The sequence below is a fragment of the Podarcis bocagei genome, assembly GCF_964188305.1.
Source record: "Podarcis bocagei genome assembly, chromosome: 15".
NCBI lineage: Eukaryota > Metazoa > Chordata > Lepidosauria > Squamata > Lacertidae > Podarcis > Podarcis bocagei.
Genome location: NC_138141.1, coordinates 12,570,391 through 12,594,862, shown reverse-complemented (window position 1 = coordinate 12,594,862; position 24,472 = coordinate 12,570,391). Strand labels below are relative to the sequence as shown.

The following is a 24,472-nucleotide window of genomic DNA, read 5'->3' as shown; positions in this document are numbered from 1 at the left end:
TTCTTAAATTTATATACTGCCTGACTGACAGTGGCTCTCAGGCCGATTTGAAGTTTAACATTAAAGACTATCAAAAAGACCGGCAGAGAGGAACTGAGAGAGAATTGAGAGCCTTGGACGTGAGATCGCCAGGCTAAACAGAATATCGGGACTGAGATTTTGTTGTTGGGGACTGAAACCGGGAAAAGGGTGGGTGGAGTTTGGGAATCCAAAGGGTATATAAATATAGTTTGTTTTATTTTTATTTTTATTTTGTTTTGCTATTGGTATGGAAAGGGGGAAAGACGTGGAAGGGAAACTCTTGGTCGACCTTAGGAAAATGATGGGTAAAATTGAATAAGTTGAAATTGTTTTATTTTTAAAATGGCCTAAATTAAATGAAAATAAAGTGAGTAAATATAAATCAAGGAAATGGAAGAAAGAAGAAAAGTTAATTAATAAAATGATAGAATAAATTAAATTAAGTTAAATGGGAGAAGTAGATCAAGGATTTGTTGAACCAACAATTTAAACTGGAATACAGGAAGGGGAGGTGTGAGGAGGTCTGAGAAATAGGGTAAAAGAGAAAAAGTATATGAACAATCAGGTGTTTTTAATTGTTCTTTTTTATGTTTTCGATTTTTGTATTTTTCTTGTTTTTTCTTTGTTTATCTCTGTGCTTGTTGTTATATGTTTTGTTCTTTATGAAAATGCTAATAAATATTCATTTTAAAAAAAAGACAGTGGCTCTCAGGCCAAGGTCTTTCGCAGCACCGGGAGATTTTCTGGATGCAAAGCATGTGCTCGTAAGTGCAGGCAAATGCAGTCAAGTGTGCGTCCAGGTTATACTGAGAATGCGGAATTAAAAAGGCATACAAACAGCCACGTGGACAAGGCGCATTTTGAAGGAGGGGAGAAAGGTGGAAGAGAAGTTCCATTTATAGGATGCAGCAAGGAGAATGGGCTGCAAGGGAGGCTCGACTATACAACAGCCCTGCGAGGGAGGCTCCCCGTGTTCCCATTATGCAGCCACAACCTTGATGCATGCATGGCTGCATTTGCCTGCACTTAAGAGCACACACGGTTTGCATCCAGAAAAGAAATGGAGAGGTGGAACACACTCGTGTTGACGTTTTAAAGAAGCCTGAGCTATAGCCCTGCTGGGGACACGGGTGGTGCTGTGGGTTAAACCATAGAGCCTAGGACTTGCCGATCAGAAGGTCGGCGGTTCGAATCCCCGCGACGGGGTGAGCTCCCATTGCTCAGTCCCTGCTCCTGCCAACCTAGCAGTTTGAAAGCACGTCAAAGTGCAAGTAGATAAATAGGTACCATTCTGGCGGGAAGGTAAACGGTGTTTCCGTGCACTGCTCTGGTTCGCCAGAAGCGGCTTAGTCATGCTAGCCACATGACCCAGAAGCTGTAAGCCGGCTCCCTCGGCCAGTAAAGCGAGATGAGTGCTGCAACCCCAGAGTCGGCCATGACTGGACCTAATGGTCGGGCGTCCCTTTACCTTTACCTTTACCTTATAGCCCTGCTGGGACTGTACCACTTCAGAGTGCAACTAAGAGAACAGTACACAGGAGTTGACCTGGAAACCTTGAAAGTAGGAAATTCGGAGACTTCCGGTCGGTGCCAGCGCTTAATGGCGGTCCTAGCTCCGAGCTCCGGAGAAGGACTGCTTCGCAAGTTCGGGTCTTACCCGCTACGGCAAGCGGGGGACCCCTAAAATCCCAGGCGCAGAAGCCTGAGAACAAGGAGACTCGGTGGGCACCTTTGCGCCCCCCGGTACCGTGAAAGAGCCTTTTTAAAGGCTACGGATCGACATCGGGAGTGAGCGCGGTGCTGAGAGTCGCTACCCAGCCTGCGAAGTGAAGCCGCGTCGCCATAAGCGGAGAGCGCCGATTCCTTCCTGAAAAGAAATTCGGACTGATTCCCCGTGAGTAAGAACTGAAAAATAACTGGGACTCTTTTACTTTTAAAAATTGGGCTAAAAACGGGGGAGATTTAAACAAAGGAAGTCTGCCTCCCCCCGACTGCATGAAAGCGAAAGCAACGGAACTTTAAACCTGCATCCGTTTAAATCTGTCCTTTGATCAGCTAAACCGGACATTTAAACCTTTGATCTCCCCTCTAGCAAGCAGGGCAGAGGGGAGGCGAATCTGACCATTAACTGCATGACTTATTTGGAGGAAAAAAACATCTGCTGTCTCATCTGTTGGATTGTACGAAACGGTCTGCCTTCTTAGTACACTGAACTGACTTTTCCCTGTGAAGTGATACTTTGATACAAAGTTTTTACACTGCCTGACTATTGTATATCACAAGAAGAAACAGTATAAATTGGGCAACTGTGGCAATTTGATTTAGTAACATTGGCTTGGACTGTGTTAATTTCCCCTTTTTCTCACTTTTTGGACTGTCTCCTTTGTTTTGGTACTTGGAAATTTTGTTCTATGGCCATTTTGATTTGCTCCCTCTAGAGGATAAAGTAAAGTTCGGCACGGCTTAAGATAGTGGAATTTTCCAAGGGAGAACAAATCCCGTGGGAATTGACCTTGACATGAGTGGCCCACAAGAAGAGATAGTGACAAGAGCCAAGATCAAGCAACAACAGCAACAACAACAGCTGCAGCTGCAACAGGCAAAGAAAAGAGGTTCAATTTCAGGCGCAACAGCCGGATCAGCAGGAACAACAGGTCAAGACAAAGGAGCAGCCGTCTCTATGGAAGCTGTGACAGAGGCCTTGCTCAAGATAAACCAAACCCTGGAGTCTTTGACAAAACAGACTTCAGAGAACACACAAAAATTAACAGAAATATCAGCAAGATTGAATCAGAATACAGAATCTATAAATAGATTGGTAGAGGAGAACGCCACCACGCGCCAAATTGCCGAGGAGGCCAAAGCCACTGCCGGAGAGACACAGGAGAAGCTAGAGCCCCTTGCCAAGAAGGTCTATGAGCATGATGCAACATTGGCCTTGTGGGACTTACAGAGGAAAGAGAGAAACTTAAAATTAAGACTGATTCCGGAGAACGAAAGAGACAGCCTTGTGGAATACTTGACACGGGAGTTTGTGGATTGTTGGGACCTTGAGGAAGACGAATTTAAAATTACGACTGCCTTCAGATTGGGTAAAAAGCAAGATAGAAAGACACCGAGAGACTGTTTGATTACACTCAGATCCAAGGAGGAAAGAGACAAAATATTAGGATTACACTTCGAAAAGGCCCTGCAAATTGGAAACTCAGCTGTACAGATCTTTAAAGACATCCCAAAATACATTCTGGATTTAAGAAACTTTTACAAGGACCTGGTTCTCTTGCTAAAGAAGAATACTATTCGCTTTAGGTGGGAGTTCCCACAAGGACTGTCATTTGACTACAAGGCAAAGAAAGTGAAAATAAAGACAATTCAAGACAAAGACAAATTTTTGGCAAGATACCAGGAGGATTTACAGAAGGGGACTGTGGACGTACTTGCAGAACAGAGGAGAGCATTGGACATCTTGAATCTCTTGCCTGGACAAAAATCATTACCATCAGAAGAAGAGCAACAACTTGGAGCTGTCGGAGGAGTCTTAAGAAAATAACAAGATGGCTCTGCAATTCCTTAGTTGGAATTGTAATGGGCTCAATGGGCCTTTGAAGAGAAGACAAGTATTTCATATATTGAATAAAGAACAATTGGACTTGATATGCTTACAAGAAACCCACATAACCAGAGCCCATAGGAGATTACTTTCAAATAAAAGGCTAGGACAAGAATTTATTTCATCAGATAAAGTTAAGAAGAGAGGAGTTGTAATATATGTGAAGGAGAAATGGGCTCCAAAAATGATATTCAAAGATGAACAAGGGAGATATCTGGCTGTGGAGATACAAGTACATGGAGAAAAATTCTTAGTTGTTGGAATTTATGCACCAAATGAAGGCAAATCTGACTTCTTTAAGAGACTTCATGAAACCTTGACGGACTATTTGGATTATAATATGATAATCATGGGAGACATGAATGGCGTGGTCTCCACTAATATGGACAGGGCACAAAGACTAACAGTCACTAAAGAAGGGAGACTCCCTAAGACTTTTTTCGAAATGACAGAAAATATGGACTTGATAGACATTTGGAGAACAAGGAACCCTCTGGAGAGAGAGGGAACCTTTTTCTCCCAAGCAATGATGACCTGGACCAGAATTGACCAAATTTGGGTTACTAGTGGACTGGCTCCAAAGATTAAGAAAGTGGAAATCTGTCCAAAAACTTGCTCCGACCATAACGCCGTGAAGATGGAGATGAAACCCACAATATCTGGTCAATTTAGATGGAGAATGAATGACACCCTCTTTCGAGATAAGGAGATTCTCACGAAGGCCCAAAAGACCCTAAAAGACTATTTTGAAATAAATTTGAGGACCGACGTCGAGAAAAGAGTGATCTGGGATGCAAGTAAAGCGGTTATGAGAGGACTTTTGATTCAACAAAACTCAATAAAGAGGAAAAAACAAAATGAGAAAAAAGAGAAGATCTTGGAAATGATAAAAGAAGGAGAGAGGAAATTAAGAACAAAACCAAAGTCTCAGGACATTTTAAGAGAGATCAAGTTATATCAAACCCAATATATGGAATTGATGAACCAAGAGATTGAATGGAAGATAAAGCAAATGAAGCAAAAAACTTTTGAATCAGCAAATAAATGTGGTAAACTTTTGGCTTGGCAATTGAAGAAAAGGCAGAAACTAAATACAGTTACAAGCCTAGAGGTGGATGGAAAGAACATATCTAAACCCAATGAAATTAGAAATTGCTTTTTAAGTTATTTCAAAAAACTTTATACTCAAGGCCCGCAAAATGAAGAAGATATAGACAAATTCCTTGGAAGATATGGATTACAAAACATCTCTCAGCAAAGTAAGATGGACTTGAACCAGAGAATCTCAGAACAAGAGATAGAGGCTGCCATTCAGAATATGCAACTGGGCAAATCTCCGGGACCAGATGGATTGACTTCTAGATACTACAAATCGCTGAAGGAATGGTTGATTCAACCATTAAGAGAAGTTTGTAATGAGATCCTTGAAGGAAAAAGGGCACCTGAATCGTGGAAAGAGGCTTACATTTCACTTATACCAAAGTCAGAGACTGAAAAGACCCAACTCAAGAACTACCGCCCAATATCATTGCTCAATGTGGATTACAAAATTTTTGCAGACATTTTGGCAAAAAGACTTAAAAGAGTTTTGATGGAGATGATTCATAAGGACCAAGCAGGCTTTCTCCCTAAAAGACACCTGGCGGACAATGTAAGGAATGTTATAGACATTCTGGAAAAGCTAGAGGTGAATATAAACACTAAAGCAGTATTGATATTTGTAGACGCGGAGAAAGCCTTTGACAATATTTCTTGGAGTTTTATGAAGAAGAATCTGCATAGGATGGGGGTAGGTCCGGGTTTTGAGAATGGTATGGCTGCAATATACTCTGAACAAAAGGCCAAACTGATTGTAAATAATGTGGTGACTGAGGAGCTTAAGATAGAAAAAGGAACACGACAGGGGTGCCCGATCTCCCCATTACTTTTTATTACAGTTCTGGAGGTCTTGCTGAATATGATAAGAAATGACCAGCAGGTTAAAGGTGTGCAGGTCGGAGCTAAACATTACAAATTAAGAGCGTTCGCAGATGACTTAGTATTGACTTTGCAAGAGCCAAACACTAGTACGAAAAAGGTATTAGAAATAATACAACAGTTTGGCCAGGTAGCTGGATTTAAGTTGAACAAGCTAAAAACCAAAGTTTTAGGGAAAAACCTAACAGATATGGAAAAGGAGAAATTTCAAGAGGAAACAGGTTTGACTGTGGTCAAAAAGGTCAAATATCTAGGGGTTTATCTAACATCCAAGAATCAGAATTTGTATAAGGACAACTATGAGAAATGTTGGTCAGAAATCAAAAAAGACTTAGAAATATGGTCAAATTTGAAACTGTCAATGTTAGGCCGAATTGCAGTAATTAAAATGAATGTATTGCCTAGAATGCTATTTTTGTTTCAGACCTTGCAGATTATTGACAAGATGGAATGTTTTAAGAGGTGGCATAAAGATATTTCGAAATTTGTCTGGCAGGGCAAAAAGCCCCGAATTAAATTTAAAATACTGACAGATGCTAAAGAAAGAGGGGGTTTTGCCCTGCCGGACCTAAAATTGTACTATGAGGCAGCAGCTTTTTGCTGGCTCAAAGAATGGATGCTCCTCGAGAATACAGACATTTTGGATCTGGAAGGTTTCAACAATGCTTTTGGTTGGCATGCATATCTTTGGTATGATAAAGTTAACAGTGCCTTCAAAAATCACATTGTTAGAAAAGCATTGTTTAATGTTTGGATAAGATATAAAGATCTATTGGAAAATAAAACCCCTAGATGGGTGTCACCAGTGGAGGCTAATGCTGTGAAAAAACTCAATATGGAGGTCGGATGGCCGAAGTATTGGGAAATCTTAGAACAGGATGGAGATAAGTTTAAATTACAAAGCCAGGAAAAATTGAAACATAAAGTGGAAAATTGGTTTCAATACCGTCAAATAATGGAATTTTTTAAACAGGACAGGAAAGTCGGCTTCCAGGTGGAAAAATCAAAATTAGAAACCGAATTGCTAGAACCTACCACTAAGAATTTATCTAGAATGTATAACTTGTTGCTGAAGTGGAATACAGAGGAGGAAACAGTCAAATCAGCCATGATTAAGTGGGCACAGGATGTTGGTCATAACATTATGTCAGATGACTGGGAATGGTTATGGAACACCGGTATCAAATTTACGGCATGTAATGCCTTAAAGGAAAACATTATGAAAATGGTATACAGGTGGTACATGACCCCAGTCAAGCTGGCAAAAATTTATCATTTGCCCGATAACAAATGTTGGAAATGCAAAGAGACTGAAGGTACCTTCTACCACCTTTGGTGGACATGCCCGAAGATTAAGGCTTTCTGGGAAATGATTTATAATGAAATGAAAAAGGTACTTAAATGTACTTTTCCTAAAAAACCAGAGGCCTTTCTCTTGGGCATTGTCGGCCAATTGGTGCCAAAGAAGGACAGAGCTTTTTTCATGTACGCTACAACAGCAGCAAGAATACTCATCGCAAAGTATTGGAAGACACAAGATCTACCCACTCTGGAAGAATGGCAGATGAAAGTGATGGACTATATGACATTGGCAGAGATGACAGGCAGAATCCGTGATCAAGGAAAAGAGACAGCGGAAGAAGAATGGAGAAAATTCAAAAGATATCTTAAGGACTATTATAAACTTAATGAATGTTAGAGTGTTTTGGTTCTTAGGAACAAAGGGATACAGTGACATAAGGTTAGAATATAGAGATGACTAAGATGATTAAGGTTGGAAAGTAACAATTGGGAGTTGCTATAAAATTATGGACATTGGGATGCAGAAAGGGGGGGTATGGGGAAGTCTTAGAAAAGAGGTTTATGAAAATATGTTATGAAATTATACGTGTATGTTTGTTTTCTTAAGTGTTTGTTTGTTTTTTTAAAAATTTCGTAAAACCAATAAAAATTTTATAAAAAAAAAAAATGAAAGTAGGAAATTCGTAAAACCAAAACAGACAAAATGTGTGATATTCTGCTCCAAAATTTTGTGTGGCTGATCAGCAGCCAGAAACTGCTCTTCCCTGCTCACTGCAAAAATGAAAAGAAAAGTGGGGGGAGCCAGCTGCCTCAATACAGGAACCTGCGTGAGCTTGATATTTCTTTTGCCCAGTGGGGTACGGCTGCCCCTGAACGTAACCCATACTGTTGCTTCTTCCAGATCAGGACAACTACAAAGAACTCTTTGGAGCCCTGGATAATGCGTTCCTTGTTGCCTACGCTATAGGAATGTACATCAGGTATATATTCAGAATGCAGGAAGGAAAGAAATGACACATTTACTTGTTTATTTCATTTATATACCACCTTGATCTTCCAAGGAGCTCAAGGGGGTGTACATGGGTCTCCTTCTCCCTATTTCACCCTCACAACAACTCTTTGAGGTAGGTTAGGCCAAGAAATGGTGACAGGCCCAAGGTTGCCCAGTGAGATTCATGGCTGAGTGGGGAATCGAACCCTGATCTCCCAACACTCTAACAACCATTACTCCACCCTGGATCTCTAGTGTGCACTGAGTTTGTATAGGTCTACAGTTGAAGTCAGAGGGACGCGGGTGGCGCTGTGGGTTAAACCACAGAGCCTAGGACTTGCCAATCAGAAGGTCGGCGGTTCGAATCCCCGCAACAGGGTGAGCTCCCATTGCTCAGTCCCTGCTCCTGCCCACCTAGCAGTTCGAAAGCACGTCAAAGTGCAAGTAGATAAATAGGTACCGCTCCAGCAGGAAGGTAAACGGTGTTTCCGTGCGCTGCTCTGGTTCACCAGAAGCGGCTTAGTCATGCTGGCCACATGACTCGGAAGCTGTACGCCGGCTCCCTCAGCCAATAAAGCGAGATGAGCGCCACAACCCCAGAGTCGGCCACAACTGGACCTAATGGTCAGGGGTCCCTTTACCTTACAGTTAAAGTCATAAGCATGCCTGCTTAAAAGGCTCTGTTGGTTCCATAGGACGCATTCCTTAATGCTGCAATCTTGTGAACATTTAATAGGGAGTGATTCCCACGGAACACAGTGGGATTCAGGCCCCATCTACACTGTGCATTTAATGCAGTATCATGCCGCTATAAAGAACCATGGATTCCCCCAAAGAATCTTGGGAACTGTAGTTTGTTAAGGGCAATGGGAATTGTTAGGAGACATGTGTCCTACCCCCAGGGGGGGAATAAGAATCAGATCTAGCAAGGCAATCCTTGTGATCTTAATTTCACCACCTCCTTCAGTGGCATTTGCAATTTAGATTTGGTCTTGGTTTACCTACACCACAGGACAGGTGGGGGACCTTTTTCCTTAGCCCAAGGGGCCACATTCTAGTGGCGGGCAGTGCCAAAGACAAAAGCGTGCTGAGCAATGAACGTTGACCTTTGCTACAGTAGGTTAGTTTTTACAAACATCCAGAGTTCTCTCTCCTCTCTCCTGGCAAGCTGGAAGTATGGTCAGAGTTCAAGGACATAGTCCAGCCAGGCAAAAAAATAACCACTCAAGGAGAATGCAAAGCAGGGCTAGTGGTTTGGGAGGGGGCGTAATCTGATGAGATCCCCAAGGGCCAGGCAGATAAGCCCAAGGGCCGGATATGGCCCCAGCCTGTTTCTCATCCACAGGCCCTGCCTGTGATCAACCACTGGCTTATGGACTTCAGTATCTCGGTTGTTGTTAAAAGGTCTCAAACAACCCAAGAGGTGCTCTTAGGACAAATCCATAAGATTTGATTACTTTGGCATGGCATGGCAGTTGCCAGCCGCACCGACAGCAATCAGCTCACCTCTTAAACCACGCAGGAAACCGATCAGAGATATAGAATTCCCATAAACATGGTCATAACTGCAGGCAGATAAGAAATCTGCTAATGGAGGGCTTGAGACGTCAACAGGACTCTTGTCCACATGATGGATCCTGTTTGCTCTCTTGTCTCCTAAGTAGTTATTAAACAGTTCCATGGGTTATTTCCAGGGCTGTGTATACGCCATTTTTATCACCACAGGCCAGCTTAATTGACCAGGCCAGGGCATTACAAAATTTGTGTCCTTCCTCAAAGACAAAGGGTGTCACAACCACAATGCAGCCACGATGGCTTCTGTCGGTGTGGAAAATGCGACATGGGAAATAGCTGTGTTGTTGACGATGGTTTTCCAGAAGATTGTGGGAAGAAGCAACACCAGCTTCCGTTACTACCGCAGTTACTCCTTTAATTTAAGCAGCCCTAAGCTGTTTCCACATTCATTTCTGGTTGGGCACTGATCCTTGAGAAGTGGCTGTTGTGTTTCATGCGCTCTTCCTTCCTGTCTCCCACAGTGGGGTCTTCGGCGAGCGCCTCCCATTGCGCTACTATCTGTCTGGAGGAATGTTGCTGAGCGGGTTGTTCACTGCCTTATTTGGACTGGGCTACTACTGGAACATCCATGAACTCTGGTATTTTGTTCTCGTACAGGTACAGACATTCATCACGCTTGCCAACTAAGTTCTCTAGATCTGTTTTCTTTTCCTACTATGGGGTCTCTGAGCAGGTCTTGTATCATCTGTTATGCCCCAGAGGTGGGTCTCTCAAGGAGCTAGGGTCCAAGGCCCAGGAGGCCTGCTCTTATTTGCTTCTATCAGGGGTTCTTCTAGACCAGCTGTTTTTGAACTACAACTCCCATCAGCCCTAGCTAGCAGGACCAGTGGTCAGGGATGATGGGAACTGTAGTCCCAAAACAGCTGCAGACCCAAGTTTGGGAAACCCTAGGCTAGATGGCTGACTGTGATTCTGTGGGTCTTTCCAGTTCACACAGATAGTGAGGAGGGTTTTTGGGGAAATCATCTTTCAGATAATGAGAGGAACATATCCGTAGGGCCAACATAGCTTTCTCTTGAAGCAGGTGGTAGGCAGATGGACCTGGCTGTCAGGCTGATGGATAGCCCATCTCCCAAGGTGGAACAACTCACAACATGAGGATCCATCTTGGTTCTGGGTTCCACATGAGTGGGAAGAGTGTCAGGAGTTCAGCCTACACTCGAGTAGGACCCTGACAGAGTCACATGCCCAACTGGCATGTTCCCTCCCTCTTGGTCGATAGTTCGGGAGCTTCATAAGCTTTCTTTAGCCCGCACATCATAGCAACCGATGCCAACCGACACCTGCACACTTAGGGATCCGCAGAGTTTGCACAGTCACGTAACAGACCTCAGCAACTCAGCATTTTGGCTAATCTAAGTTTATTTACATACATACACACACGGAGCACTGCAACATGGCTCCCTCTCTCTCAAGCATCAGACAGCAAAGAGAAAAAGAACAAAGGACAATAGTCCCACTTCACTGAACACAGTAACACAAACATCCTGTCTCCGTCACTTCCCACTCTGTGGGGTCAAAACATATACCGTCATGTGAAAGACAACAATCCCATGACTGCAATCACGGATCAGGAATTCCAACAAAGAGAAGCCAACCACTGCCCCCCTGACAGCTGTCCCAAGTTCCCTGATACACTGGAATGTGTGCACCTTTGTGTATGGGTCCTAGTCTCCAGTTAAAGGACAGTAGGACAGGGACTTGATTCTTCCTGGGCCACTTCAGAACTGGCTTTGAAACCAATTGCAAAAAAAGAAGAAAGGATTTATTCTATGGATTTGAAAGCGTTGCTAGCCTGATTTAATATAAAGTGGCTTATTGCACACCCTCATCTGGGAAAGGGCCGTAGCTCAAGGACAGAGAATCGGCTTTGCATCAGAAGGTCACAGGTTCAATCCGCTGGAAAAGACCCCTGCCTGCAACCCTGGAGAGCAGCTGCCAGTCAGTGCAGGTGATACTAAATACACCAGAGGTTTGATTTCATGTAAGGTGGCTTCTAGGGCCCCTCTCATTAACTTTCTAAGTTAGATTGTGATTATCTTTTGCCTAGGTCAGCTTCCTCCTTTCCTCCTCCTCTTGTCAGCCCCACTGGCAAAAATAAATGGCAGTCTCCTTGGGGCAGGCACCTCTCTCCATCATAACCATGTGCACTGATGGAGCTGTATAAAGAATCAAGTACCTGTAGCCTTTATGCAGGACCTGGGTGCCAAGTTTCCCCCCTCTGACCTTCCTTGCTCAATGAACTTTTGAGTGAGTGGTTTGCCCCTCCTCTACTCCATTTGCTTCCTCATGGGAAAACGGTTTCTGATGCTCAGTTCTGTGGATCTCATAGTCACATGCACTGCAGTCTGGGCAAACAGAAACCTGATATATTTAGCCGTCGGAATAACTTAGAGAAAGATGCAGTATATTTTCCCATCCCAGCTGAGCCTGTCTGTCTGAGTGACACACACGGCAGTCAAATGAGAGGTTATTGTGTTTGATGACGCAGGAACTCCTGGATGTGGTGCTTCTGTTTCTGTCTGAACTTCTCAGCCCCACTCTTATGCATATTTCAAAATCGATGATTCAGTAAGTTTCCACCCAACCAGTATTACTTTTGTGACGGTCCTCACCGTTTCCAATATCTGAGTACTGTACTGGCACTTTATTACCTTAAAAGCGCTGCACCTAAGTACCCTGGCATTTTTGAGAGATACATTCATACCTTGGGTTACAGACGCTTCAGGCTGCGTTTTTTCAGGTTACGGACCGCCGAAACCCAGAAGTACCAGAACAGGTTACGTCCGGGTTTCGGCGGATACGCCGAAGCGCTGAATCGCAACTTGTGTGTGCACAGACATACCGCTGCAGGTTGCGGATGCTTCAGGTTGTGAACGTGCATCCCGCATGGATCACGTTCTCAACCTGAGTGTCCACTGTACTTTGCTTTCTGTTGTTGTTGTTGTTAACAACAACAACAACAGTAATAAAAATTTATACCCTGCCCATCTGCCTGAGTTTCCCCAGCCACTCTGGGCGGCTCCCAACAGAATATTAAAAACACAATAAAACATCAGACATTAAAAAACTTCCCTGTCGATGTATATTTCCCAGAGCAGTGTACTTACAATTAAAAACAACCCACATGCAATATGGAAAACACCAGTAGCACACTTGGAAATTAAAAATAAGAAAGAAACAGGCTGGGATATGACAAACAGCTGAGCTGAAACAGTTTGTAGTGAAGGCACAACAGCAAAGAAAGAAATACCTTAACTTGCTTCAAAAAGGAAACAGGAAGAGAGCCTTTAATTTTCATTGTTTCTGCTCATTGATCAGACGGTTGTTTGGAAATTATGTGGCAAACTTTCTTGTGAGAAAATACATATAGTGAATTGTCATGGGATGACTATGCCAAAGAAAGCAGATCAGGTAATAATAATAATAATAATAATAATAATAATAATAATAATAATAATAATAATAATATCCTATGAGCCTCTGATGGGAGAGAATTTCAGAGCTTTGGGGTATAACAGAGCATTTTCCTTGTGGATGTCACTCCAATTGCCATGTGAGATAGAATTTTAAGACCAGTCATCCCTGGAATATCTTAAATGTCAGGGGATTTACATCTGAAGAGCGTGAGTGCTTTTCAACTGATTGATTGCATACCAAGCATTTTCTTTAAGTTGTTGATCAAAGCATGATATAACATAGAATTTAATAAACGGATCCACACTGTGGTAATCATTTGTATATAAGACCCCCAAACTTCTTCAAACAGTAGCTTCAAAAATTAAGCTTGCGACTGTCCCCTTCAGTTTTGATCTCTGTCACTAAACTTTGTCCCCACAGCTCAATTAACTAAAGCTGTTGGTTTGACTCGAGCGATTCATTGATTAATTAACTTATGGAAAAATCCAATACAAGCATTAGTAAGCAATTTCTCGGAGTGATACCTGCGTCCTTATATAACTCCAGTGAATCATTCCATAATGAGCTCGTTTACACTGTTTTCTGGGCGTGGTCCTTTCTTTGCTGGCTATTAGCATAAAAAGCACAGCTGAAACCTGATCGGGAAATCAGGCCCACAGCCTGATGTTATTCCTTAAGCATTCCAAAGATTGCTTATGTTTTCAAGGACATCACATGTTTACCTGCTCTCAAATATTTGATTGCCACTTAAAAAACAACAACTTAATTTCTACTTTAAAAGCTTGCCTTGAGCAGGCTGTGCCATTGATACCAGGGCCAACCAATCATTGCTGAGCAGCCTTGAGAAGATTTTGCCATGAAGACTCAGGCCAACCAATCATCTCTGAGCTCGGGTGGTTTTGTGACAGGTCACAGGGGCTGGCCAATCAACATCTTGCACCTGAAAACCAGGATGGGTATCCCCTAAGCTTGAGCCAAGGGAAGAAAGTAGTTTCTTTGAGGGAAGAAAGCTTAACTCCTTAGCATCTCCACGTAGTGCTCAGAGAGAACTGTTCCTGAAACCCTAGAGAGCCGGTTGCGCAAGACGTCCCATTGTTCTTCCTTCCCAATTGAAACTGGCTCTGGGACAAGTCATGATAATCTCCTCCCACTCCTTCATGGATTGAACTTCACAACTGGTTTGGGTGGTAGCCCAGCCAGGTTTTGCTCACCGGGAAGTCTAGAATGAAGAGAAGCGAGATGCATCCCGGAAACACCCCCAAATTCGAGTTGACTCAGAAAACCAGGATCCCTGGCCTGCTTGCTTGGGAATGAGCAGTGAGGAAGACTTTGTCCCTGCAGCTCTTTTGGGGATGTGTACAATCAGTTGCCAGGGGACTGAGTTTAGCTGTCCTGATGGTCTTGGTGTAGGGCTAAACTAGATGAGGCACTGTAACACAATAATTGTGTGCATGGCTTTTTAAAACACATCACAGGTGGAAGAGGGGGGCAGGTTGGAATTGGACCATGGCTTAAGGGTACAGTGGTACCTTGGTTCTCAAACTTAATCCGTTCCAGAAGTCCAAGCCAAAGCAGCTCTGTGAGGGGAACAGGAGAACTCTCCTCACATTTCCCAGAATTTTTTGGGAGGAAGCCATTATTATTTAAAGCGGTATGATGCTGCTTTATATGCATAGTGCAGATGGGGCCCAGCATTAGATACAACCCATTAGTTACAACCCATTGTTTTTCTTATAATGATAAGGCATTGTGCATAATGCTAACTTTGACTTAACTAGCTGTGTTTTTTTCCTCTCCTGCTCCTTCCACCCACCCACTAGGTCCTCAATGGCTTGGCACAAACAACGGGATGGCCGTCTGTGGTGACGTGTGTTGGCAACTGGTTTGGAAAGGGGAAGTGAGTCTTGTTTCCTAATGCTGTATCTGTCAAACTGTGTCTTGTGGGTGGTTGTTTTGCTTTCAAGTGCCAATTGCTTAATCCTCATCCCAGGAGGAAGTACCAGATTTATTCCCTTGCCAAAATGGAAAATATCACCCTGCGCTGGAAAATGAGGGAGTGACCTGATTATGGCACCATTATGGGGCTTTTAAAAAAATCGCATATGCATGCCTGCCTTTTTGTTAGATGGTGTGTGTGTGTGTGTGTGTTTCAAAATAGCTTTTTGATGTACAGTGCGAACTTGGGTTGCGAATGTGATCCGTGCGGGATGCACATTCGCAACCCACATATTCCGCAACCTGCAGCAGCGCATCTGTGCACGCACGGGTTGTGATTCAGCACTTCAGCGCATGTGCAAAGCACGATTTGGCGCTTCTGTACATGTGCGACCACCACAACCTGGAAGTAACCCGTTCCGGTACTTCTGGGTTTCGGCGGTCTGTAACCCAAAAAAACGCAACCTGAAGCGTCTGTAACCAGAGGTATGACTGTACTCCATCCAGAGTAATGGGCCAGCATGAAAGTACAGTTAATAAACCAGTAATATAAAATCAGTGGCTCGGAGTATCTTCACAACAACCTTGTGAGTTGGCTAGGCTGAGCAATCACAACTTGCATGAAGCCAACCAGTGAGCTTCATGGCTGGGCAGAGATTTGAACCAGGATTGCCTGAATTCCAAATTTGGCAATCCTCTGCTCATTAAACAATTCTGGTATCAGGCCTGAGCTGTGGACAGCAGACAGAAGTGAGCCCAGGACCTGAGAAGTGGGAGCCATGGCTCACCCCAGTAGTCAGGACCAAAGGGCAAACAAGTAGGGTTGAGGGAGGAGCGACCATGAATCATGGTTTGCAATCAGTGGTCAAACCAGAATGAGAAACCATGGTTGAAGGTGGGTTTGCAGACCATGATTTGTGAATTCAGACATCATGCCAAACCATAGTTTATGTTATGGTAAACATGGTTTGGACACCATTTCTGAATTGAGCCTGAGGGTTTACAATTGGCGATAACAGTCTGAACGAGAAAGCATGGTTTAATATGGGTTTGCAAGCCATGCTTTGTGCTAGCTACGGTTGGGAATGTCGTCTTAGTGGACAAACCATAGCTAAAGGCACTGTTTCTCAAAAGGTTGCTGTGCCATGGAAGCAGGAGTGAACTTCTGAAGCTAAAAGCTGATAGGAGGGAAACTGTGGTTTGCCAGCTGCATGTTCAGAAGCTCAATCCATGGTTTTGGTTCTAAACTATGATCGGTGCAGACTTTGGACTTGTTGTCTGAACTGAACCGTGTCTTTTATATCTTACCAGACGAGGCTTTATCATGGGTATCTGGAATTCGCACACATCTGTCGGAAACATTTTAGGATCCCTGATTGCTGGCGCCTGGGTTTCAAATGCCTGGGGCCTGTCGTTCATCGTGCCTGGGATCATCATAGCCAGCATGGGCGTCATCTGCTTCTTGTTCCTCATTGAATGTGAGTGTACGCTGAGCCAAAATGTCTCCCTGCACACAAACACACTGGGCAAAATTGGAGGCACGTGGGTACAGGGACACAAACAAGAATGAAGTCTGATGCAGAATTGGCAGCAGCAGCAAAGACGCTCCCTTAAATCCAAGAGAGTTCAGGAAGTGTTGCCCTCTCTCTGATTTGACTTCATGATGACGACATTATATGATTATATCTCGTTGTTGTTAAGCCAACTCAGAGTGAGGGAAAAATGTTTTCTGCCCTCACTCTGGAGCCTGGTAGGTAAAACAACTAGTGCCTAGCAAGAGCCAGGACTCCCAGGAGTGTGACCTCCTGTCACCAGTCTCATAGAAGAGGAAGTGGAGACAGTAGCAGAAAAACATAAGGAGGGGCCAGCTTTGTGAAATATTTTTGTCTCCTCAGCCTCCATCCCGAGCACTGCATTTTGATGCAAAAAAAGTTCTGAAAATAATTTTTTGCTCGGCCCTATATGCACACCTACCTACTCTTGCTTTGAGAGTGTTTGGGTGCAAACACAAGGAAGTAATTTCTGCTTTTATAAAATCCACGATATTTACTTCTGACTAAAGTGGTGGCACTGTGGGTTAAACCACAGAGCCTAGGAGTTGCCAATCAGAAGGTCAGCAGTTTGAATCCCCGCGACAGGGTGAGCTCCTGTTGCTCGTTCCCTGCTCCTGCCAAGCTAGCAGTTTGAAAGCACGTCAAAGTGCAAGTAGATAAATAGGTACCGCTCTGGCGGGAAGGTAAACGGCATTTCCATGCGCTGCTCTGGTTCGCCAGAAGCGGCTTAGTCATGCTGGCCACATGACCCGGAAGCTGTACGCCGGCTCCCTCGGCCTATAAAGTGAGATGAGCGCAGCAACCCCAAGAGTCGGCCCCGACTGGACCTAATGGGGATGCAGTTTAAAAGCAATGCATGCTTAATATGAGCATATCTAGATAACATAGTTGTGGTAGGAAATAGCAATTCACCAAAGTACGGGGGTGGGGTGGGGGGAAGAGAAGCAAAGAGAAGGACCTGAATGCAAATGTCAGAATTGTCTCAAATAGCCTCATAAAAGCCAGAACAATCAAACGGAATATGCATGTGGTTTATTGGACCATGCAGTATTTAAAAGGCGCAATAGAAACCCAGAGCAGACTCACTGAGGCGGCAGTGAACTAGTCTGTGTCAAATAGGGGGGCATTGCTTTTGACCCATATAGGACTTGAGAAGGGGCACCCCTGAATTTCATTTCATCAGCGGTAGATGAGCAGATGTTGCCACCTAGTGTTAGAAAGCACTTTCAGCTGCTTTTTTTCTCTGCCCTGGCAGGGATGTGCTTTTCTTAGGGTGACCTCCTGCAAGAGAGGCTTTCTGTGCCTTCACAGAATAGGATGCTAGATTAGATGGACCACAGGTCTCATCCAGCCAGGCACTAATTACCTGATTTCCAAACTGGAATACATTTGATAAAACACGCACCCCGGTTGCTGCTGTCATCTCGCTCCGAATGAAAGGTGTGCTTTTGTAATACAGTCTCCTCTCCACTTCAGATCCCGAAGACGTTGACTGCAGCCCTCCTCTCCATCACGTAAGTTTTGCACATCCCCCCACCCACTCATGTTTCAATCCTATGCACATTTACCGGGGAGCAAGCACCATTCAATTTAATGAGACTTAGACTTTCCTCCACTAAGAGCAAACTGCTGTTTCTTCTTCCTTTCAGTATGGAGCATGATGTACTACTAGAGAAGGGAGGGAGGGAGAAGGAGGGCGAGAGAGTCGATCTCCTTTCTTCACGGCTTACTCACAGTGGACTAGCATCATGCACAGCTTTTATAATTTCAGATTTCAGCTTCTTGTTCATTGCTTCGGGAGCCCTTTGCTGAAAACTGTAGTAATCTGTGTAATGTTACGGTCCCCTTCTCTGCTTTCGGGTCAAACTCTGTGTTCTTTTTTGCCAAGAAAAAGTTTTTCCTCCCGTCTCTCCCTTTCCCCCCACTTTCGCTTATGGGGGTTGTTAATTACGTTGATTTTTTCAAGTTTTTAATTTTTTAAGGAGCAGACGTCTTGCTTCTAACAGTCTCCTTTTATAGAAGAGTTCAGCGCTGCCTCATCGGGGTTTGGGGGCATTTGCACCGGAGAATGGATTAGCCCTTTTGCGCAGAGGTCCTCCCTGCGTCTTTTTTTAAAAAAACGCTTTATCTTTGGTTTTTAGTTTTTGGGAGGCCTCTTTTTTGCTCTGCCTTAGGCTCAGCCCTTAGGATCCCCCCCCCTGAGGTTGGGGTGACTTACGCCTCGTCCCCCATTTCTCTCTCCATCATCGGGTCTGTCTTGGGTCTGTCTAGCAGGAGCGCAGATTCCCACCCAATCCTTTGGCTCGCTGCTCCAGAAGCCCCTCACTTGGTTTCCAACCCTCAGTATCTTGCACAGCCCTGCAGTCTCCCCTCTTTACCTCTCTGAACGTTGCTGACGGAGTCTGATGGAGCTGAGGCTCTCCCATCTTCCTTAATGAGCAACCAAAGTAAGCCAAGTCATTGGGCAGAACATTCCTGCATTGCAAGGTTGTTGGATTAGAATGACCCTCACGGTCCCTTCCAACTCTACAATGATTCTGTTCATTCATTCATTCCTTTATACCCCTCCCTTCCTCCCAAAGGGCTCAACTGGACATACCTTCCTCACATAGTTGGCAACTCTCTCCATGTTATAGTTGGGTCATTGAAGCATTCTCCCATCCACATGGGAGCTGCTCCTGCACATCTGAGACAAGACCTAACCGGCTCTCTTCTCCCCAGCTAACGGCTGCACATCGAGCTGCTGTTAAAGGGCTGGGGACTGAGCATGCTCAGTAGCCACTGAATGCTGACTGAGAAGGAATGGCACACCCTTCAAAAGGGCATGGCTGGCTAGAATGCTGGACAGGAGCAGCCAAGACAGCAACACTTTCCCCCACCCCATAAATTTATTTATTTGGTTTTTCAGATTAAAGTTTTACAATCACATATCCAACATACAACATGAAAACAAGATTCCAAAGGATCTTCTGGACTTTCCTCCTCCCCTTTGTGGGTCCTATTGTTAGTCATTTCCTCCCACATCTTTTAGGATGATCCAAATCTTTTACATCTACATTGTGTCCAAAATTCACCATAGACTACAAGTGATATTCCAATCCTACTAACGATTTTAACTGCTTAAAATGGTCTTTAAGATAAGTTATACATTTCCCCCATTCCTTGTTAAACTTTTGGTCTTCCTGATTTCTGATACTTCTGGTCAGTTTAGCCATTTCAGCATAGTCCATTAACTTCATCTGCCATTCTTCTCTGGCAGGGACATCATCTTCTTCCCATCTCTGGGCCAATAACATCTACGCAGTTGTGGTTGCATACGTAAACAGGATTTTCTGCTCCCTTGGATTTTGGCACCTAGAATTCCTAAAAGGAAGACTTCGGGGGTTTGTTTAAAGAAAAAGTTATTTTAAACATTTTGACGCAGCTCCCACTTGCCTCAGCCCAACCCCTGGTCATAACTGGGAAAGGAGAGGCCTGGCTTGGAAGGAAGTACCATATCTCAGGGGCAGAACATCTGCTATGTACACAGAAGACCACAGGTTCAATCCTTGGCATCTCTGGGGCTGTAGGGGCTGAGAGAGACCCCCATCGGAAGCCCCAGAGGGCTGCTGCCAGCCACTCTAGAGGAAGTAGAGCTGCATAGACCAGTGGTCCGACTCAATAAAAAGCAGCTGCTTCTGAGGGAAAGTTTGACAAATAGAAAGGTCATATCTCGATCCAAACTCCTGAGGTGTTTTTATTTGTTTGTGTCTCTCTCAGACTGCCGGTTTGGATGAGAAAGGTCTTGAGGCGGGCCACTCCATCAGCGACGGGAGCCTAAATATCTCCAGCAACAGCCGAGAAAACATTGTGGACATGTCGGAAGGTAGCAAAGAATCGACGGAAAACCGGGAAGCCATTAGTTTCATTGATGCTCTCCGGATACCTGTGAGTACGACCTCACAGGGGAGGGAGGGTGGGGTGAGTTGTAAGAGGCTAGTTGCAGTGGTAGAACTCCCTTTGTTCAGTTTACAGTGGTACCTCGGGTTAAGAACTTAAGTTAAGTCCGTTCTTAACCTGAAACTGTTCTTAACCTGAGGTGCCACTTTAGCTAATGGGGCCTCGCGCTGCCGCTGCGCCCCACTGCATGATTTCTGTTCTCATCCTGAAGCAAAGTTCTTAACCTGAGGTACTATTTCTGGGTTAGCGGAGTCTGTAACCTGAAACGTATGTAACCTGAGGTACCACTGTACTATATTTATATCCCAGGGTGGGGAGAGAAGACTGGAAATTGAAATTGACAGGTGTGCTGTTGTGTGGATCAGATTGGCAACTACGCACCTGTCAGCTACTGTTTAGTAAGAAGATATTCATTCATTCATTCATTCATTCATTCATACCCCACCCATCTGGCTGGGTTTCCCCACCACTCTGGGCAGCTCCCAACAGAATATTGAAAACACAATAGAACACCAAACATTAAAAACTTCCCTAAACAACATTCAGATGTCTTTTAAAAGTCAGGTAGTTGTTTATTTCCTTGACATCTGATGGGAGGGCGTTCCACATGGCGGGCGCCACTACCGAGAAGGCCCTCTGCCTGGTTCCCTGTAACTTCACTTCTCGCAGTGAGGGAACCACCAGAAGGCCTTGGTGCTGGACCTCAGTGTCTGGGCTGGACGATAGGGTGGAGATGCTCCTTCAGGTATACTGGGCCGAGGCTGACAAAAGGAGAACAGGAGATCGGATCATGAATTGACCTGTGCGTGGGGGTCCATAGGTATTTATCTAGGGGAGGGTAAAGTCAAGCCCTGAATGGAGCCTGGTTTCTCACAAAAATATATTTAAAACAAAATAGGAAGATGAATGCCTGCACATTCCCCCTTGTATTTCAAGTTCTGTGGGAATTGGTGGCTTGTGATTCAGGGGGGCAACATCCCCCTTCCCTCCCCCATGGACACCCATACCCCTGTGTCCTGTCTGTTTGGGGCCTTTGTCTTTGCAAAAACTGCCTTTTGTTATCTGCTAATGGTTTTTTCTTCCCCTCTCTCCTCTGCAGGGAGTGGTGGAGTTCTCCTTTTGCCTGCTGTTTGCAAAACTAGTCAGTTACACGTTCCTTTACTGGCTTCCCCTCTACATTGTGAATGTGGGTGAGTTGCAAGGAGCTTGTTATGGAGACTCCCAATTTGTGATCTGAGAACCTGCTTCAGGACATTTTGCTTGGTGGGATTTTCCAACGACTCTGAGCCTCCAAAAGGCTGGCTTAGGATCATGTCCTACATCACACCTAAAGATGGGTCTGTTTTTAAGAAGAAGAAAAACTTATTTATTTATTTATAAAGAATTCAGTGGGACCTCGTTTTATTTTATTCTACTTTATTGATTGAGTGAGAAAAAAATCATTTTATGCTCCCGTTTCAGCCCTAACAAGCGCTTCTGAGAAAAGAAAATAGGACGGAATTAAAACAAAAGAATTAAATAGCAGAGTTAAAACAAAAGACTAGAAGAGCAGAGCTAAAGGCTTCGTTCTCAAAGTACTGGCCCTATTTGGCACAATAATGGCTACACTGACTGGAAGTGTCTCTCTAGGATTTCAGATGTAGGAGATGCCAGGGACTTTTTGCATGCAAAACTTATCCTCTTCCATTGAGCTACATCTCCTGCCAACAAGCAGAGAACTGCTTCCAGCCAAGTCAGACCATTGATCTTATCTAACCCAGTTCTGTTGACTCTGACTGGCAGAAGCTGTGCAGGGTCAAATGCGGAGGGTCTTCCGCAACTGAGATCTCTTCAACTGGAGGTGTTGGTGATGGTGGAATGGAATGTGGATCCCTTTGCATGCGAACCCTGCACACCCCCATTTAATTCCATCACATTTTGATCCTCTCTGCTCACCCAGCCATTTCTCCTGTTCTTTTTGCAGCTCATTTCACCGCGAAAAAGGCAGGGGATATGTCCACCCTCTTTGACGTCGGCGGCATAGTTGGTTTGTTGCATCGATTTTCTTTTTAAAAAATTAATTTTAGTAGTGCAATTATATTTGTGTACCTAGATACCAAAACAAAACAAAATAAAACAAGATGAAGTCCGATTATCCAAAGCCAAAGGAAAATGAATATCCAGAACTAATAACAGACAAAGCAAATTTAACAAACTTCGCCAAAGTCAGATACGGCAACTGAAAATCATTGGGTTTCAAGGCATGGCAAATGGGTTTACATTATCCTGGAGCTCATTACTGCAGTAAATTATAAAAAGACTCATTTTTGTCTGCAAATTTATTTGGCTGAACGCTGGAAAAGTGCTTTGATGTTCACAGCGTGTTATTCTTTGGAGGAGAACTACCTGAAAATGGTTGACAGGTGGTATTTAACTCTGAGTAGGCTCGCTAAGATGTGTAAGACTGAATAAGATAAGTGCTGGAGATGCAAAGAGGTTGAAGGAACATTCTTTCATATGCGGTGGACTTCTAAAAGGGTAAAAGAGTATTGGGAAATGATACATAATGAATTGGGGGAAATGTTCAAAAGTACTCCCCCCCCCCAAAAAAAAAACAGAGTCCTTTCTGTTGGGGATAATTCAGACACAAATTCCCATGTGTCAAAAAAGGTTATTTATGTATGCCACTACTGTGGCACGTGTTGTTAGCTGAAAAATAGAAAATGAGTGAAGTCCCGACCAAAGAAGAGTAGCAACTTAAGCTGATGGAATATGTGCAGCTTGCAGACAACATATAGAATAAGAGAACAAGAAGAATATACATTTAGAGAAGATGGGAAAACGTTTATTGAATATATGAGAAATAACTCTGTACCGTTGAAAACGCTGGCAGTATTAAGATAAATTCAACAGTGTAAATAAATTTTGATGGATTTAATAATGGAATACTGAATGGTATAGTTTTTGTAAAATATGCAGGGATTTGTGATATGCAAAATGAATCATGGAAGGAGAAGAAGGGAAGTCATTGATATTTTAAGGATGTAAAAATGAGTACTTTAAATTGTAAAACAGAAAATCTGATATTTATTTGGCTTGCCTTTGAGTGAGTTCATGGTTCTCAGACCTGACATTCTCCACCCTTTGCCAACTTCCGAAAGTGAACTGTGACTTTTTTCCCCCTGCAGGAGGCATCCTGGCAGGTCTCATCTCTGACTACACAGGTGGCAGGGGCACGACATGCTGTACGATGCTCATTTTGGCTGTTCCCATGGTGAGTTTCCCTATTGCGCGCTTCAGCTTCAGAGGCAGCAAGGTGATAAACACCAGTTGTGTGTCCAGGCACTTTTAGGCAGTCACTATTTTTGGGTCACATACCCACAGCTTAGGGACGCGGGTGGCGCTGTGGGTTAAACCACAGAGCCTAGGACTTGTCGATCAGAAGGTCGGTGGTTCGAATCCCCGCAACAGGGTGAGCTCCCATTGCTCGGTCCCTGCTCCTGCCAACCTAGCAGTTCGAAAGCACATCAAAGTGCAAGTAGATAAATAGGTACCGCTCTGGCAGGAAGGTAAACGGCGTTTCTGTGCTCTGCTCTGGTTCGCCAGAAGCGGCTTAGTCATGCTGGCCACATGACCCGGAAGCTGTACGCCGGCTCCCTCGTCCACTAAAGCGAGATGAGCGCCGCAACCCCAGAGTCGGTCATGACTGGACCTAATGGTCAGGGGTCCCTTTACCTTTACCTTTACCCACAGCTTCAGGTTGTGCAATCACAGGTGGCTGGGAGGTCTTGCGCAACAAACCCACTTCCCCAAATGATTGGACCTTTTTTCAAGAGGCGACCGAGAAATGCACTTTCAAAGGTCACCTTCAAAGGTAGCCCCACATAGAGCGCATTGCAGTACACCATACATTTAAAGCACCCCTTAAACACTCATGGCTTCCCCAAAAGATTCTGGGAGCTTTTGTTGAGTTTGCTCAGAGCTGTTAGAAGACCCCTACTCCCCTCACAGAGCTGCAATTCCTAGAGTTCCCTGGGACTGCTTGTTGAACCTCTCTGGAAATGCTCATTCACTGCCTTGCTTTCTCTTCTAGCTCTTCGCCTACAACCATGTTGGCCAGAATGGACTAGCAACATCAATAGGTAAAGTTGCACTACTTTCTGGAGATTT

The 24,472-nt window shown here is 44.2% G+C and overlaps 1 protein-coding gene across 4 annotated transcripts in view; it reads left to right on the top strand.

The window, feature by feature from the left end:
- The window catches only part of SLC37A2 (solute carrier family 37 member 2), a 65,392-nt gene that overhangs the window by 25,061 nt on the left and 15,859 nt on the right, over positions 1-24,472 (top strand). For all 4 annotated transcript variants that reach the window (XR_014002358.1, XM_081171711.1, XM_081171710.1 and 1 more), the window contains exons 4-13: positions 7,812-7,890; positions 9,938-10,073; positions 14,717-14,793; positions 16,143-16,309; positions 17,861-17,898; positions 20,144-20,311; positions 21,423-21,513; positions 22,287-22,349; positions 23,491-23,576; positions 24,396-24,444. Coding sequence is in view for 3 of the 4 variants with exons in the window: in XM_081171711.1 (XP_081027837.1) it covers positions 7,812-7,890; positions 9,938-10,073; positions 14,717-14,793; positions 16,143-16,309; positions 17,861-17,898; positions 20,144-20,311; positions 21,423-21,513; positions 22,287-22,349; positions 23,491-23,576; positions 24,396-24,444 (954 nt within the window). In the remaining variant the exon portion in view is untranslated. The remainder of the gene's footprint in view (positions 1-7,811; positions 7,891-9,937; positions 10,074-14,716; positions 14,794-16,142; positions 16,310-17,860; positions 17,899-20,143; positions 20,312-21,422; positions 21,514-22,286; positions 22,350-23,490; positions 23,577-24,395; positions 24,445-24,472) is intronic.